General features: G+C 41.7%; 1 protein-coding gene across 2 annotated transcripts in view; it reads left to right on the top strand.

Moving 5' to 3' along the window:
• LOC149443631 (uncharacterized) overlaps positions 1–17614 on the top strand; it is a 91585-nt gene that overhangs the window by 53036 nt on the left and 20935 nt on the right. For both annotated transcript variants that reach the window (XM_089655499.1, XM_089655500.1), the window contains exons 14-16: positions 4910–5000; positions 8306–8428; positions 13005–13112. In XM_089655499.1, coding sequence (XP_089511625.1) covers positions 4910–5000; positions 8306–8428; positions 13005–13112 — 322 coding nt within the window. The remainder of the gene's footprint in view (positions 1–4909; positions 5001–8305; positions 8429–13004; positions 13113–17614) is intronic.

Here is a 17614-nt window from a genome sequence, read left to right as displayed (position 1 = left end):
ATACTCAAAAGTAAATTCATAAATAGTCCTCTTTGTGCTTTAATTCTTTTCAGTGACAAATACAGTGTTGTGCCACACTCCCCGTGCTCTATAGATAGGTGTGCGCTCACCTCCTTAATTAGCCAAACAAAGTGGCTAACAACGCTTTTGTCCTATCAGGACTGGGTGGTAATCTTCATACTATATATGTATTTCCATCCATGCCCTGGATTTATATTGCCATTTTCCTGCCACCAGAGGTCTCCCTTATTCCTCCTTCCACACTGAGCCTCAATGGATAATTAGGGGTGGTTTGAGTGATATTTCCTCCTCCCAGTGTATTGGGAAACCATGTAAGAAAGAGCCACAATAGTGCCTTATCCTTTGTGAGGTTAAATCACCTTTTATTTGAGAATAAATCGCCACTCACATTATGCAGTGTCCCAACAGAGCTGTGCCCAGATCCTGTGCTTGTAAATGCCGCTCGTCCACCGCGGCGTCGTGACGTCAGAGCCCCTCCCCTACGCGTTACGCCACATGATGAAGCCACGTGACCCTGTGGCGTAACGCGTAGGGGAGGGGCACTGACGTCACGATGTAAATTAATTAGTCTACATAAAAGTTATAGTGTTTATAAATGGCGGTATAGATACTGGGATTTTGTTTCTTTCTTACTAGTAATGGCGGCGATCATCGACTTATAGCGGGATTGCAAAGGGCATTCTGACACTGGGGGGGAACTGACTTGGTGTCACTGACATCTCGTTGAAAAAACTGACAATTGCACGGTCATGCAACACTGCACCCAAATGAAATTGATGTCCTTTTTTTACCCAGTAATTGAGCTTTCTTTCGGTGGCATTTGATTGCCTGTGCGGTTTTTAATTTTTTGTGCTATAAAAAAAAAAAAAAAACAAAAACAATTTGGAGGGAAAAAAAACAATATTTTTGACTTTGCTATTAAACATCTAGAGAACAAAAATAAAAAAAATCAAATTTCGTTATAAATTTAGGCAAAAATGTATTCTTTGCTAAACAAAAGCACAATACATGTAAATTGGTTCATATATATATATATAATTTTTTTATTTTTACTAGTAATGGCGGCGATCAGCGACTTATAGCGGGACTGCGGAGGGCATTGTGACACTGGGGGGGAACTGACTTGGTGTCACTAACATCCCCAGTGATATCAATACAGTGATCAGTGCTAAAAAAAAAAAAAAGACAAACTATACTAATGGCACTGGGCAGGAAGGGGTTAACATCTGGGGTGATCAAAGGGTTAACTGTGTGCTGTGTATGTTTTACTAGGGGCCGTGTGTTTGTGCTTCACTGTAAGCACACTGCTTTGTATTTCTGTGCACAGGCACGCAAAGCAGTGTGCACAAGCTGACAGGGAGGAGAACTGTTTTGTTTACAAACAGTAGTTCTCCCCGTTGGAGATCCTCAGCAATCAGCTGGCGATTAATCACTGGCCCGGGACCCAGTGATTGACGGCCTCGTCCGTGAATGGTGACGCGGGTAGGGATCGTGAGCGCCACCTATCTAGAAATGCAAAATCACTTGTATATATACGTGATTTTGCTCACCCGTGCTGCCTGTAGCAGTATTTCTTCTATAGGGCGGATGGGAAGCGTTTAAGTAAAATAATTCCTTGTTATCCTAATATGGAGGTCCTTGCTTTAGGTACTTCCTGTTATAGGGTGACCACCTTCTGTCTCTGCCTCCGGTGTTGTCCCTGTTTATCGTCTTCTAATGGCGACCACAGATCGCATTACACAGATACGCTACTCAGCCATAATATTATGACCACCCACCTTATATTGAGTAGGTCCCCCTTTTGCCACCAAAACAGCCCTGACCCATCAGGGCATAGACTCCAATAGACCTCTGAAGGTATGCTGTGCTATCTGGCTCAAAGCTGTCAGTAGCAGATCCTTTAAGTTGTGAATCTGGGCTTTTATGGATCAGACTAGTTTTTTCCCAGCACATCTCACAGATGCTTGATCAGATTGAGAATTTGGAGGCCAAGTCAACTCGATGTGTTTCCCAAGACATTTTTGCAGTGTGTTCGGGTACATAATCCTGCTGAAAGATACCACTGCTATCAAGGACTACTGTTTCTATGAAGAGGCATACTTGGTCACTTGGTCATGGTTAGGTAGGTGGTACGTGTCAAAGTAACATCCACATGAATGACACGACCCAAAGCCTCCTAGCAGAACATTGCCCAAAGCATCACACGGCCTCTGCCGCCTTGCCTTCTTCCCATAGTACATCCCAGTGCCCTCTCTTCCGAGGTAAGCGGCGCAAACGCACCCAGCCATCTATATGATGTAAAAGAAAATGTGGTTAATCAGACCAGACCACCTTCTTCCATTGCTGCGTGGTCCAGTTCTGGTGCTCGTGTGTCCATTGGTGGCGATTTTTTTTTCTCTTGGCTGTGGGTCACCATGGGTCTAGCCATTACGATTTGGCCCTTGTGTCCAAGTTGCTTAAATCCTTATGCTTGCCCATTTTCTTTTTCAGCTTTCAACACAACAACTTCAGGGATAACTTGTTCACTTGCGGTTTAAAAAAAAAACCCCAGCCACTTTCAGGCGCTATTGTATTGAGATAATCAATGTTATTAATCTTCCCTATCATTGATCAGAATGTTATGGCTGGTTGGGGTAATTTATTCTATGGACTAAGTAAGAGAGACCCTTCCTGAGAAATGCCATGCAACTGTCACTGGAGTGCATGTAGACAGAGGCTACCGGAAATCAATGATGCGCAAACTCCAGAGACCTGCTGGTAGGCGAATTAGCTCCTGACTAAATTGGCCCTAGTACAGGCGTACCTCGGTTTACAAATTGAATTCGCTCTGCGGGACTTTTCGTCTTGCGAAAAATTTGTGAACCGAAACACGGTTTCCCATAGGAATGTGTTGAAAACCAATTAATCCGTTCTGGAGGTCAGGAAAAAGTAAAAAAAAATGTATTTTATCTGTTCAAAACTTTTTAAAAAGTGCACTTTAAAGGCATAAATACTGCACAGGGACATGATTAAAAATTAATTCGTAAATGCATTGAAAACCAATTAATCTGTTCCGGAGGTCAGAAAAAAGTTAGTCTTTTTTATCTGTTCAAAACTCTTTATAAAGTGCACTTTAAAGGCATAAATACTGCACAGGGACATGATTAAAAAGAAATGCATTGGAAACCAATTACTCCATTCCCGAGGTCAGAAAAAAGTAAAAAAAAATCTGTTCAAAACTCTTTATAAAGTGCACTTTAAAGGCATAAATATTGCACAGGGACATGAGAAAAAAAAATTAGTAAATGCATTGGAAATGCAACTTGTATGCACTTTAAAGGCATAAATACTGTACAGGGACATGATAAAAAAAAAAAATTCGGAAATGCATTGAAAACCAATTAATCCGTTCCGGAGATCAGAAAAAAGTTAAAAAAAGTCTTATCTGTTCAAAACTCTTTATAAAGTGCACTTTAAAGGCATAAATACTGCACAGGGACATGATAAAAAAAAAATTAGTAAATGCATTGAAAATCAAGTAATCCGTTCCAGAGGTCAGAAAAAAGGCAAAAAAAAGTCTTATCTGTTCAAAACTCTTTATAAAGCGCACTTTAAAGGCATAAATACTGTACAGGGACATGATTAAAAGGAAATGCATTGGAAACCAATTAATTCATTCCGGAGGTCAGAAAAAAGTCAAAAAAATCTGTTCAAAACCCTTTATAATGTGCACTTTAAAGGCATAAATACTGTACAGGGACATGATTAAAAAAAATGCATCGGAAACCAATCTGTTCCGGAGATCAGAAAAAAAGTCAAAAATATTTGTTCAAAACTCTTTATAAAGCGCACTTTAAAGGCATAAATACTGTACAGGGACATGATAAAAAAAAAATTAGTAAATGCATTGAAAACCAATTAATCCATTCTGGAGGTCAGAAAAAAGGCAAAAAAAGTCTTATCTGTTCAAAACTCTTTATAAAGTGCACTTTAAAGGCATAAATACTGCACAGGGACATGATTAAAAAGAAATGCATTGGAAACCAATTACTCCATTCCGAAGGTCAGAAAAAAGTAAAAGAAATCTGTTCAAAACTCTTTATAAAGCGCACTTTAACGGCATAAATACTGTACAGGGACATGATAAAAAAAACTATTTGTAAATGCATTGAAAACCAATTAATCCGTTCGTATTGCGAAAAAAATTCTTAAGCCGAGGCACTATTTTCAATGAATTTTCATTCATAAACTGAAAATTATGTTAACCGAGGCGTTGGTAAACCGAGGTACACCTGTATGTGGGAATGTGAGTTAGGGACCTTAGATTGTACGCCCCTTGAGGGTTAGGGACCTTAGATTGTACGCCCCTTGAGGGTTAGGGACCTTAGATTGTACGCCCCTTGAGGGTTAGGGACCTTAGATTGTACGCCCCTTGAGGTTAGGGACCTTAGATTGTACGCTCCTTGAGGGTTAGGGACCTTAGATTGTACGCCCCTTGAGGGTTAGGGACCTTAGATTGTACGCTCCTTGAGGGTTAGGGACCTTAGATTGTACGCTCCTTGAGGGTTAGGGACCTTAGATTGTACGCCCCTTGAGGGTTAGGGACCTTAGATTGTACACCCCTTGAGGGTTAGGGACCTTAGATTGTACACCCCTTGAGGGTTAGGGACCTTAGATTGTACGCTCCTTGAGGGTTAGGGACCTTAGATTGTACGCCCCTTGAGGGGTAGGGACCTTAGATTGTACACCCCTTGAGGGTTAGGGACTGATGTGAATGTACAATATATATGTAAAGTGCTGCGTAAACTGACAGCGCTATATAAGTACCTGTAATAAATAATAAAAATCCTCTATGTTGTGTTATAACCGATCCAAGATTTGTTCCTGAAATTCTCTTCTTGTCTCATAGGCCTTTCTGAGTGAGCCTGGGGTTAAAGCACTTCAGGGCATAAAAGAGCGAGCAAAGTCCCCTCCTGTCGGAGCGCCTCCTAGAAAACAAGGTAACCCAACTTCTCATTTAAGCAGGCTGTATAATGGCTGGTTCACACTGGGAACTGCGCAGGAATGCGCTGCGTGTTTCTGTGAGATTTGCATGCAGTTTAGTGCGGTGCGATTTGAGTCTGTTCATTTTGAATGGGCTCAAATCTCAACACACACACAATAGTGCCTGCACTAGCATACGGCAACCTTTGCGATCCTATGCACTGCGTTTGTGATGTGCATTTGGGGCATCATTAACTTGACAGTGACACCCGCTACAGATTGGAACTGCAGTGTGTTTTGATTGCAGTGTGGGAAACGCACAGAATGTGGGATTCCCACGCCATGTTCTAGTGTGAACGGGCCCTAAAAGTATCCGTTTTTTCAGCACAGTTCTGGGCAACACAGTGGCTAAATGATTAGCACTTCCGCCTTGCAATACTAAGGTCATTGGTTTGAATCCCAACCACGGCACCACCTGCCTGGAGTTTGCATGTTCTCCCTGTGCTTGCGTGGGTTTTCTCCAGGTACTCTGGTTTCCTCCCACACTCCAAAGACATGCTGGTAGGTTAATTGGATCCTGTCTAAATTGGCCCTTGTATATGAATGTGAGTTAGGGACCTTAGATTGTACGCCCCTTGAGGGTTAGGGACCTTAGATTGTACACCCCTTGAGGGTTAGGGACCTTAGATTGTACGCCCCTTGAGGGTTAGGGACCTTAGATTGTACGCCCCTTGAGGGTTAGGGACCTTAGATTGTACACCCCTTGAGGGTTAGGGACCTTAGATTGTACGCCCCTTGAGGGTTAGGGACCTTAGATTGTACTCCCCTTGAGGGTTAGGGACTGATGTGAATGTATAATATATATATGTTAAGCGCTGCATAAATTGACAATGCTATATAATTTTTTTAAAATTTTTTATTTATTTCAGGTACTTATATAGCGCCGTCAATTTATGCAGCACTTTACATATAAATTGTACATTCACATCAGTCCCTAACCCTCAAGGGGCGTACAATCTAAGGTCCCTAACCCTCAAGGGGCGTACAATCTAAGGTCCCTAACTCTCAAGGGGCGTACAATCTAAGGTCCCTAACTCTCAAGGGGCGTACAATCTAAGGTCCCTAACCCTCAAGGGGCGTACAATCTAAGGTCCCTGACCCTCAAGGGGCGTACAATCTAAGGTCCCTGACCCTCAAGTGGCGTACAATCTAAGGTCCCTGACCCTCAAGTGGCGTACAATCTAAGGTCCCTGACCCTCAAGGGGCGTACAATCTAAGGTCCCTGACCCTCAAGGGGCGTACAATCTAAGGTCCCTGACCCTCAAGCGGCGTACAATCTAAGGTCCCTGACCCTCAAGGGGCGTACAATCTAAGGTCCCTGACCCTCAAGGGGCGTACAATCTAAGGTCCCTGACCCTCAAGGGGCGTACAATCTAAGGTCCCTGACCCTCAAGGGGCGTACAATCTAAGGTCCCTGACCCTCAAGGGGCGTACAATCTAAGGTCCCTGACCCTCAAGGGGTGTACAATCTAAGGTCCCTAACTCACATTCATACATACACATACTAGGGACAATTTAGACAGGATCCAATTAACCTACCAGCATGTCTTTGGAGAGTGGGAGGAAACCGGAGTACCCAGAGGAAACCCATGTAGGCACAGGGAGAACATGCAAACTCCAGGCAGGTGGTGCCGTGGCTGGGATTTGAACCAACGACCCTAGTACTGCCAGGTGGAAGTGCTAACCATTTAGCCACTGTGCTGCCTGAAATGTATTCATTTATTACAGTTACTTATATATAATCTATAGAAGTACCTGTAATAAATAAATTTCAGGACAGATTGCCAACTGAAACACATAGCTATGTTTTAAAGTGTTACGAAACCCACAACAGTACAATCAGTCTGTATATACAGTAAAGCATGCTTTTTATACTCACTGTGGGACCTAAGGGGTTAATCCTCTGCATTGTGTAAAAAGGCTGTTGGATCCTGTCTTCTCTGCCCCTCCTCTTCAAATGCCCAAGCTGATAAAACAGACTAAATCGTGCCCTTCTGCACATGCTCAGTTTGTGTATTGCTAGAGAGTTTTTTTTTTTTTTTTTTTTTTTCATGGGAGAGTGCATGTGATCAGCACAGGGCCAATCAGCACTGTCCAGACAGAGGTCAGGGGTTCTGCGTCCTCCTAAAGAAAACTCCTCCTCCAGTGCTCTTTGTTCATCTTGCTGTCCATGATGGAATAGTATACGTGGTAATGCACGTGGTCAGAATAGCACCAGTTGCACAGCTTCTGATGTACACAGGACGATGTCTTTTGGCACACTGACTTATGAAGGTTGGTGCTCCCTGTGACACTGCGGTGTGCAGCCTTGTGCTGCCATCTGTTGGCGTGTTACAAAACTAGTCTCAAAACTTTGATACCCCCCTTGTACCTTCCTATTTTTTTTTTACTAATGCTAGCTGCATGTGGATTTAAAATAGTGTTGATTGAGAGAGTTTAGTTTTATTTTCTCCCTGGCGTCGGCATCTTCAATGTGGGCCCCCGGCTGTGACAGCTTGCAGCTTCGCAGCCGGGTGCCCACTGCGCATGCGTGAGAAGTGCACTTTGTGAATGGCCCTGTAGTCTTCTGGGACCTGTGACGTGTCCCAGAAGACTACAGGGAGGGAGGGGGGACAATTTCCACTTCCGATCACCTAGGCGGTCACAGCGGAAGTGGGAGCGGGTACCTGTCAAATTCGGGTACCCCCTCCCCAAAGGTGCCAATTCTTAATGGGGAGCGGGGGGACAAAGGCTTAAAGCGGAATTTCCCTTTTGGGAAGATTAAAAAGCCACCCTTGAACTCCAGCACGTGACTTTGCTTAGGCTGAGATGATGTGAACAGTCTGCTGCAGGAAGGAAGAAGCATTTCCTCCGTCTCCTCTCCTACAGTGATCAGACTGTACATTGTAGAAAGTCATAGGTGAGAGGCTGCAGTAGGCACTGATCTCCATTGGACATTTGTGAACGCGGCCAGGAGCTGCGCAGAGACCAGAATTGACATTCTTGTGTCCTGGCTGACGCAGCATCTCCATTCAGGAAGTAGATGGTGACCACGGATGGTGCCATTCTGTAGAAGATAAATGCAGGTAAAGGCGTTGTCAGGGTGGTGTAGTACATCACACTTTGGTTATAATTCAGCATGTCGTGGTTGGTACCGCAAGTGGAGGAAGGAAGGGAATGAAGTGTTCTTGCTGACCTCCATATATGATCCTGGTTCTGCTTATTAATTCCGATCCGGTGATACCTCTGTGTGTACAACTCACATGTCATGTCTTCCCTGCAGCCCGTTCTGAGCTGAGCTCCAATATCAAGCCTCTGTTCCCTAGTGCTTCCTCCATAAACCCTCCACCAGCTCCTCCGGCGAAATCTCAGATGAATCTGTCGTTTGATTCCTACCGCCCTACAGGTAATCATTTTTTTTTTTTATCCTCTGCGTTGTTGATACACAAACTAAAGGTTAAAGCGAAGTTCCAGCCTTTTTTTTTTTTTTGTGCCTTTAAATACAATGGTCACCCTCAGTTTTGGCTTTCGTTTTGGCTAAATAAATACATAAATATGTGTGTATATGTATAGCCAAATGGCCTGGTCAGGAAGGGGGGGTAAATCCTCTGGAGGGCAAGTGGTTAAAGGTATATATACACACACCATTGTATTTAAAAGGTAGTTAAAAAAAAAAAAAAAAAAGTGTGCGTGTGTGCGTGCGTGCGTGCGCGCGCGCACACCGCTTTTTTTTTCTTCTTTTTTTCTTTTTTCTTCTTTTTTTTAACCTTTAAATACAATGGTCACCCTCAGTACATCCCGGTGTGTGTGTGTGTGTGTATATATATATATTTTTTTATTTTATACTACCTTTTTAAATACAATGGTGTGTATGTATATATTTTTTCTTTTTTTTTGTTCTTTACCCCCCTTCCTGACCAGGACATTTTAGTCCTGATCAATGTGCACCCAATCACTGAAATCTCATGTAAGCTTTAAATTCCAAAGTCATTTAAAATTTTTCTTAATTCGGGACTTAACCACTTGCCCTCCTGAGGACAGGGGAGAGATCTGTATTGTTTAGTTACAGTTCTCTCCTTCAGTCTGTAATGCTCCTTGATCAGTGGGTGAGGGCGGGGAATCACCGTCCGGGACCTGGTGATCGATAGCCGAGGCCGTCAATAGCGGCGAGGGTAGGGCGCACACGCGGCTCACCCCGTACCTGGAAACGCGAAATCACTTATATATATATTATATATTTAATATATGTATTACTGCTATAGGGCGGACGGGAAGCGGTTAATTGTAGATTTCTGTCTCCACATCCGGTCCCGGCCACCTAGGCCGATTGCATCATCAGGCATTCCCTAGGGCTTCTGGGATATCGGCGTCATCTATCACAGCAGTCCTAGGGAATGCCTAACACCGAAATCTCGCGGTATTACGAGACCGGAAGTGACATGATTGTTTAAAGGTTGTCACAGCAATGGGGCGGGGACTTCCGCCGTCACTGCCATTGCTATGGCAACCATCAATACAGGGAAAGCGTCGCGCCTTCTTTACACCGTGCAGGCGTGAGATCGGAAAGTGCATGCTGGGTACTCAGCTGCACATTTTCCCGGAAGAATATCCCAACGGGCTTCAGGTGCCCAGATTAAAGATGACAGCGGTCACAACATGAGGCCGGCAGTAAGTTTGTTTTTGGTTTTTTTTGTTTTGTTTTTTTGTTTGTTTTTTTGTTGTTTTTGTTTGTTTTTTTGTTTTTTGTTTTTTTTTTGTTTTTTTTTTTGTTTTTTTTTTATCGTTTTAATCCTTGTTCCTTATAAAAAAAACAAAAGTATAGGTTATATATCATTGCATTGCATAAGCTGCCACTCTCATGGGGTGCTTTTAGAAAAAAAAAAAAGGTAAATGGCTGGAGCTCTGCTTTAAGTTCATCTTTCATAACATGTTACCCTCATATTCAGGGTGTAACGTGTTATGAATGCACCAGCCCCTGTTCCTTCACTTTGTGACAGCTAGCAGGGAATCTTCTCCCCCCTTGCTAGCTGTCAAATTTTAAAAAAAAAAAAAGCATCCATACGGGGCTCCACCTGCCCGGCTGCATCACTCATTCACTGTTTTCTGTGAATGAGAAAATTACAAGTCCTGGTGGCCTTAGCTGCTGTCGCCTTTTGGTTCTCAATAGACTACCATGGCGCGTTTGTTTTTTGTTTTTTTTTTGTTTTTGTTTGTTTTGTTTATTGTTTGTTTTGTTGTTTTTGTTTGTTTTGTCGTTTTAATCCTTGTTCCTTATAAAAAAAAACAAAAGCATAGGTTATATATCATTGCATTGCGTAAGCTGCCACTCTCATGGGGTGCTTTTAGAAAAAAAAAAAAGTTAAATGGCTGGAACTCTGCTTTAAGTTCATCTTTCATAACATGTTACCCTCATATTCAGGGTGTAACGTGTTATGAATGCACCAGCCCCTGTTCCTTCACTTTGTGACAGCTAGCAGGGAATCTTCTCCCCCCTTGCTAGCTGTCAAATTTAAAAAAATAAATTTAAAAAAAAAAAAAAAAGCATCCATACGGGCTCCACTTGCCCGGCTGCGTCACTCATTCACTGTTTTCTGTGAATGAGAAAATTACAAGTCCTGGTGGCCTTAGCTGCTGTCGCCTTTTGGTTCTCAATAGACTACCATGGCGCTGTGGTAGTTCGTTGAATCTTCTTGTGAGTATATCTGCATCCTGTACAGGCAAACAGATATACTGACAGGTCTGCAGGAGAGCTGCATGGCACCAGCAATCTGCTGATCGCTAGGGCAATGCTTTACAGGCTCCTGCAACAAAATATAAAAAATGCACTTTTTTTTTTCCTGCAAAAAAGTGCAATTCTTTTTTTTTTTTTTTTTTTTTTTTTTTTTTGCATAAAGATGATCTTCTCCTTTTAAAAATAATCCACTTTGGCCAATTGAAAATGTGTTGATGAAGATTTAAGTGATATAATAAATTGTTGCTTTTGGTTTTAATATCACTTAAATCTTCATCAACACATTTTCAATTGGCCAAAGTGGAATTTTTTTTAAAAGGAGATCATCTTAATGCAAAAAAAAAAAAAAATTGCACTTTGGCCAATTGAAAATGTGTTGATGAAGATTTAGGTGATATAAAAACCAAAAGCAACAATTTATTATATTGCAGCTGACCAATACTAAAGTCCAATACTAAAGTCGGCCATACATGGGTCAAATTTCCAAAAGAATTTTCGTTCGAATTTCACACCATTAGTGGACCACAGCAACAACTGATTTTCGAGCCACTGTCGAATTTGAGTGATCGGGCATGTTGGAAATGTTTTGAAAAACAAACGAATTTCTAATCAATGGTGGAAAAATCATGCGAAAAATGTAACCGAAAAAGAAATGAGCTGTGACCTGGAAAGAAAAGAAAATTCTTGGCCACAAAAATTCTTTTCTGTAGCAAAAGAAGGTGAAAAAAAAATGTTTAGTTGGTTGAATTTCGAGGTCAATGGTTGACACCATCGGATTCCAAAATGCACAAAAATTCCGATTTTCTAGAAAATTTGTTCGGAATTCGACCCGTGTATGGCCTGCATTAGGCGTCATGCATGCTGGATGCTTTTGGCCATCTCTCCTAGACACCTTTCCTCCTGGCAGGAAAAATGCTTGACTCTTGTAAATGAGTTTGATGCGTTTAGGCATGTCAAATGCTTGGATGTTGATTCATTTCATTGGCCAGAATAATAATTTATTCTGGCCATTGAAATGATTTGCCGTTCAATGCGCCTAGCATTTAAACGTGTTAAACTTTTTTTTTTTTTCTGACAATAGGCCACGCCTCCTGGATGCACTCACAGTGGGTTTTTTCCTGCCTCTAAACTCCTCTAAATGCCTGTGTGTGCATGGACATATAGACTAACATGCAGGAGCATTTAGACGCAGAAAAAAAATGCCGGACGCAGTGTTAAAAACATCCAGCGTGCATGAGTTCTTAGATGTGATGGCTGCATTTTTCTTTTTTTTAAGGCTTTCTTTTCTTAATTTTCACCTGGTGATCCAGCCAGTAATGCAGGCCATACATGGTTCGAATTCCGAACGATTTTCTATGGACGGGTGTCTTTTATACGCATAACCAGTTGCCGTTAGGAGCACCTTCTTATGCAGGCCATACATGGTTCGAATTCCGAACGATTTTTTCGTCCGAAAATCAAAAAAACGTTCGCTCGGTCATCTGACGATGCCATCAATGGTTTAGAAAATCAACCAAGTCATAAAGTTAAAAAAAAAAAAACAGAAATTGTTTATGATACTATAGCAAACAACTTCAGTCAGTTATGCAGGCCATACATGGTTCGAATTCCGAACGATTTTTCGTCCGAAAATCAGAAACGTCGTTCGCTCGGTAATTCGATGGCACCATCGTTGATTTCAAAAATCGGCTGACCGAGTCATAAGGTTCACCCCATATAACAGGCGAAACTTCTGTTCCTTCCAGGTCACCGCTCATGCGCATATTCTTTTTGTCAAAACGATTGTACGATTTGACCATCATTGAGTCAAAATTTGGTCGTTTTTCACGAATTTTCTAAAATGCACGAAAAGGGGAGGAACCATGGAAATCGGCCGGTGCTGTTGACCCATTAACAGAGCAAAAATCAGCCGATTTATTCTTGGGTCCGATTTTCGGATAAAAAATCGGTTGAATTTTCGACCCATGTATGGCCGGCCTAAGTGTGCAGTCTGTGTAACATCCCTGGTTTTTGGTGTTTGGCCCAGTGGTGTCTCATAGATTGAGTCACGTGCACCTCTATGAGGCATCAGATCTTTTCTTCATTCCTCAACAGCTGAACGGTGTGGTAGGTGAGCGATGGACGATCTATGTCATAGGTGATGACGTGAACCTGTTGCTTTCCCTGACAAATCATGACAACACTTTTTACAAATATTTACCTGGTAAGCTTCTGGCTTCCTTGCTTATGTCTTGTATTTCTATTTTTATAGGACCCGGAGGAGACAACAGGCAGCCGAAGCAACAGAAGGACCCTGAGGGAAAGCAGGCGCAGCCTCAGCAAAGGCAGGGGTTTGGAGCCGCATCAGGTAGACCTCAAGGTAATAACTTTTTCTTCTTCGTGATTCCCCTTTTAACCACTTCCATACCGGGCACTTGTACCCCCTTCCTGCCCAGGCCAATCAGATTTCACACTTTGAATGACAATTGCGCGGTCATACAAAACTATACCCAAACTAAAATTTTATCACTTTCTTCACACAACTAGACCTTTCTTTTGGTGGTATTTAATCACCGCTGGGGTTTTTATTTTTTGCTAAATTAACAAAAAAAAAGACTGAAAATTTTGAAAAAAAAAACACAAGTTTTTCATTGTTTCTGTTATAAAAGTTTGCAAGTAAATAATTGTTCATAAATTTAGGCCGAGATGTATTCTGCTACATGTCTTTGGTGAAAATAACCCAAATTAGTATTTATTATTTATATCTGAAAATTGATCAATCCTGAAGTACTGACGGCCAATTTAATTTCTTGAGGTTCAAGAATGTCAGAACAGTACAGATATCCCCCAAATGTCAGGACAGTACAGATATCCCCCAAATGTCAGGACAGTACAGATATCCCCCAAATGTCAGGACAGTACAGATATCCCCCAAATGTCAGGACAGTACAGATATCCCCCAAATGTCAGGACAGTACAGATATCCCCCAAATGTAAGAACAGTACAGATATCCCCAAAACGTCAGGACAGGACAGATATCCCCCAAATGTCAGGACAGTACAGATATCCCCCAAATGTCAGAACAGTACAGATATCCCCCCAAATGTCAGGACAGTACAGATATCCCCCAAATGTCAGGACAGTACAGATATCCCCCAAATGTCAGGACAGTACAGATATCCCCCAAATGTCAGAACAGTACAGATATCCCCCAAATGTCAGAACAGTACAGATATCCCCCCAAATGTCAGAACAGTACAGATATCCCCCAAATGTCAGGACAGTACAGATATCCCCCAAATGTCAGGACAGTACAGATATCCCCCAAATGTAAGAACAGTACAGATATCCCCAAAACGTCAGGACAGGACAGATATCCCCCAAATGTCAGGACAGTACAGATATCCCCCAAATGTCAGAACAGTACAGATATCCCCCAAATGTCAGAACAGTACAGATATCCTCCAAATGTCAGAACAGTACAGATATCCCCCCAAATGTCAGAACAGTACAGATATCCCCCAAATGTCAGGACAGTACAGATATCCCCCAAATGTCAGGACAGTACAGATATCCCCCAAATGTCAGAACAGTACAGATATCCCCCAAATGTCAGAACAGTACAGATATCCCCCCAAATGTCAGAATAGTACAGATATCCCCAAACGTCCCCTTTTTGCAGAGTAGACAGTCCGACGTACTTCATAAGAGGCATGGCGAGTTTTTTGAAGTTGTAATTTTTTTGTCATAATTTTTTGGAAAATTAAGAAATGAAAAAAAATGATTTTCACTTTTATTTTTAACATACTGTCACCAGTGCAGTACAGCGTCATCATATAACTGGCATGGTGGTGATCAGGGACACTGGTGACAGTACAAAAAAAAAATTGATAATTTGTTTATTTTTTTTATTTTTAATTTTTTTACATTTTTTTCTAAGTTTTTTTTTTCATATTTCACTATGACCAAAGTAGTATAATGTTACCATAGTAACATTGTACTACTTCGGGGAAGTGATCAGTGTTTTTTTTTTTTTTTGTACAATTTGCTTATAGCAAATAATTACTTTGCTATAAGCAAGCATTTACCTGAATGAAATTGATCCATTCAGGGTGTTTTTTTTTTTTGTTTTTTTTTTTTTTTTTTTTTTTTTTTTTGTGATTAGCTGTGATTTGACCACGGCTAATCACATGACACAGCTGGGCTGTGATTGGCCCAGTTTGTGCATGTGATTGCTGTGACCATTCACAGCTAGACACACTTGCATATAATGGATGGCATGAAAGGAAGCAATCCATTGTATACAACTGTCATGTGACCTGCTGTGATCGGTCACATGGTACTGGAAACAGGGCCGGTACACAGATCTGTTATCGGCCGTATCCGAGGTACATGGCCGGTGGCAGATCGCACGGCCCTTTACAATGCTTGTTCCGGAAAGGACGCCATATGGCGTCCACCCGGAGGGACGAGCTTTTCGCCCAGCCACCCAGGCAACTGGTTAAATATGGCCAACGTCGGGCATTGAATGAATTTACAGATACCGGTGCTGTGTGGGACATGCTCACACCTACTTAGTGGTTATAAAGGCTCAAGGTCTTTTACCTTCATGCATTCTATACATGAAGGCAAAAAACCTTCTGTGTTCAGCAGTGCCCCCTCAATACCTGAGTCCCATCAAGTTCCAGCGATGTGCACGACCGCCTCGGCTGTCCCGGGCCTCTGCCTCCTCATTGGCTGAGACAGCAAGCGAGAGCCATTGGCTTCTGCTGCTGTCAATCACAGACAGCCAGTGAGGAGAGAGAAGGGGGTATGGCCAAGCCACGTCTCTGTGTGTGAATGGACACACGGAGCAGAGGGTGCCCCCATAGCAAGCTGCTTGCTCTGGGGGCACCTGACAGGAGGAGCTGGGAGAGCCTGTGGGGACCCGAGAAGAGGAGGATCCAGGCTGCAAAACCACTACAGGTAAGTATAGACATGTTTGTTATTTTACAATAAAAAAATTAACCTTTAGCATCGCTTTAAACCTTTTTTTGCCAAAAAAGAAAATTACATTGTGCCCTTTTGGGTAATCCACCTCATATCAATCAAACATCATTCTATTAATAATTTAGTTGGTTTGCTTTGCAAAACAGCCACAGGCTGACCGGATAAAGCCTGACCTTTGCCAGCATGCTGCAGAGAAGGACCTTTGCTGTCTGTGAGAAGGCAGCAGTCTCTGTAGAGTTCTGACATGCCCCATGCTCCGCAATCGGCAAAACTCATTCTGCCCGCTGATTGGAGAGCTCTAGCCCCTAATTAGCAGGGAACGTATCCGACTTCTGTCAAACTCTTGCCCCAAGTCAAGCTATTTTTTATGGCAAGGGTTGCCCCTCACCCAGTAGACTTAACCACTTCCCGTCTGGCCCATGTACATAAACAGCCAGATGGGAGCAGTGCAGGAGTGGGTTGCCGTACGGCCCCCGTATTTTCAGGTTGTGCGCGCTCCCTCCATCGATCGCTGTACGAGACCTCTGTGAGGTTCTGATCATGTGATCACTGATTGGCCAATCAGTGATCACATGAATAGTAGTAAGCAAGATGTTACTTCTGACATCATTGTTTACCACGTGTGAAATCTGTGAATGATCACACAGATCACATGGTACAGGGCTATTCACAACAACCTTGTACCATGTGACAAATTGTGACTAATCACAGCTCTCACAGTATTTCTCAATGGCTGCAAGAATGCAGCCAGAGAGGAGGAGAAATGATTGCTTTTACAGTCTTTATGGGTGTAAAAGCAATCCGTGTAAATAAAAAAAAAAAAATTCTTCATCACCCCCCACAAGTAGTACAGTGTCACCATAGTGACACTGTACTGCTAGGGGGACAGTATGCAAAAAAATAAAAATAAAATAAAAATGTAAAAAATAATTATAATTTTGGTTATAAACTAATTTGGGGTTTTTTTTTTTTTTACCAAAAAGATAACCAAATTTTAGCCAAGATTTATGAAGAAAGATTATTTATTTGCAAAATGTTTGGACTTTTTCATTTATATAGCAAAAAAATAAAAATCCCAGTGGTGAATAAATACCACCAAAATAAAGTTTTATTTGTCTCAAAAAAATGCTAAAACATTTATATGGGTACAGTGTTGCATGTACAACAGCCTTGTACCATGTGACAAGCTGTGACCAACCACAGCTCTCACAGTATTTCTCAATGGCTGCAAGAATGCAGCCAGAGAGAAAGAGAAATGATTGCTTTTACAGCCTTTATGGGTGTAAAAGCAATCAAGTGTAAAAAAAAATCTTCATCACCCCCACAACTAGTACAGTGTCACTATGGTGACACTGTACTGCTAGGGTGACAGTATGTTAAAATAAATAATATAAAAAAATAAAATAAAAATATAAAAACATTTTTGAAAAATTATAATTTTTGGTTTTAAACTAATTTGGGTTATTTTTTTTTTTTAATTTTGGCCAAGATTTATAAAGAAAGATTTATTTGCAAAATTTTATAAGAAAAACACTTTTTTTTCAAAATTTTTGGACTTTTTCATTTATATAGCTAAAAAAATAAAAATCCCAGCGGTGAATAAATACCACCAAAATAAAGTTTTGTCTGTCTCAAAAATAAAAAGCTAAAAAATTCATATGGGTACAGTGTTGCATGACCGCGCAATTGTCATTCAAAGTGTGATAGCGCTGAAAGCTGAAAATTGGCCTGGACTGGAAGGGGGTGAAAGTGTCCGGACTGGAAGTGGTTAAAGGCGATCTTCACTATAGAAAATAAAAAGTCAAGTCAAGTCAGCATCTACAAATACTGTAGCTGCTCACTTTTAATAAACGAGACACTCATCTGTCCAGGGATTCAGCCCTGTCCTCACG

The sequence above is a fragment of the Staurois parvus genome, unplaced genomic scaffold (genome assembly GCF_062004578.1).
Source record: "Staurois parvus isolate SC_StPar_1 unplaced genomic scaffold, SC_StPar_1.0 ptg000842l, whole genome shotgun sequence".
Taxonomy (NCBI): domain Eukaryota; kingdom Metazoa; phylum Chordata; class Amphibia; order Anura; family Ranidae; genus Staurois; species Staurois parvus.
Note: the sequence above shows the minus strand (reverse complement) of the source record. Positions and strands in the feature narration are given on the sequence as shown.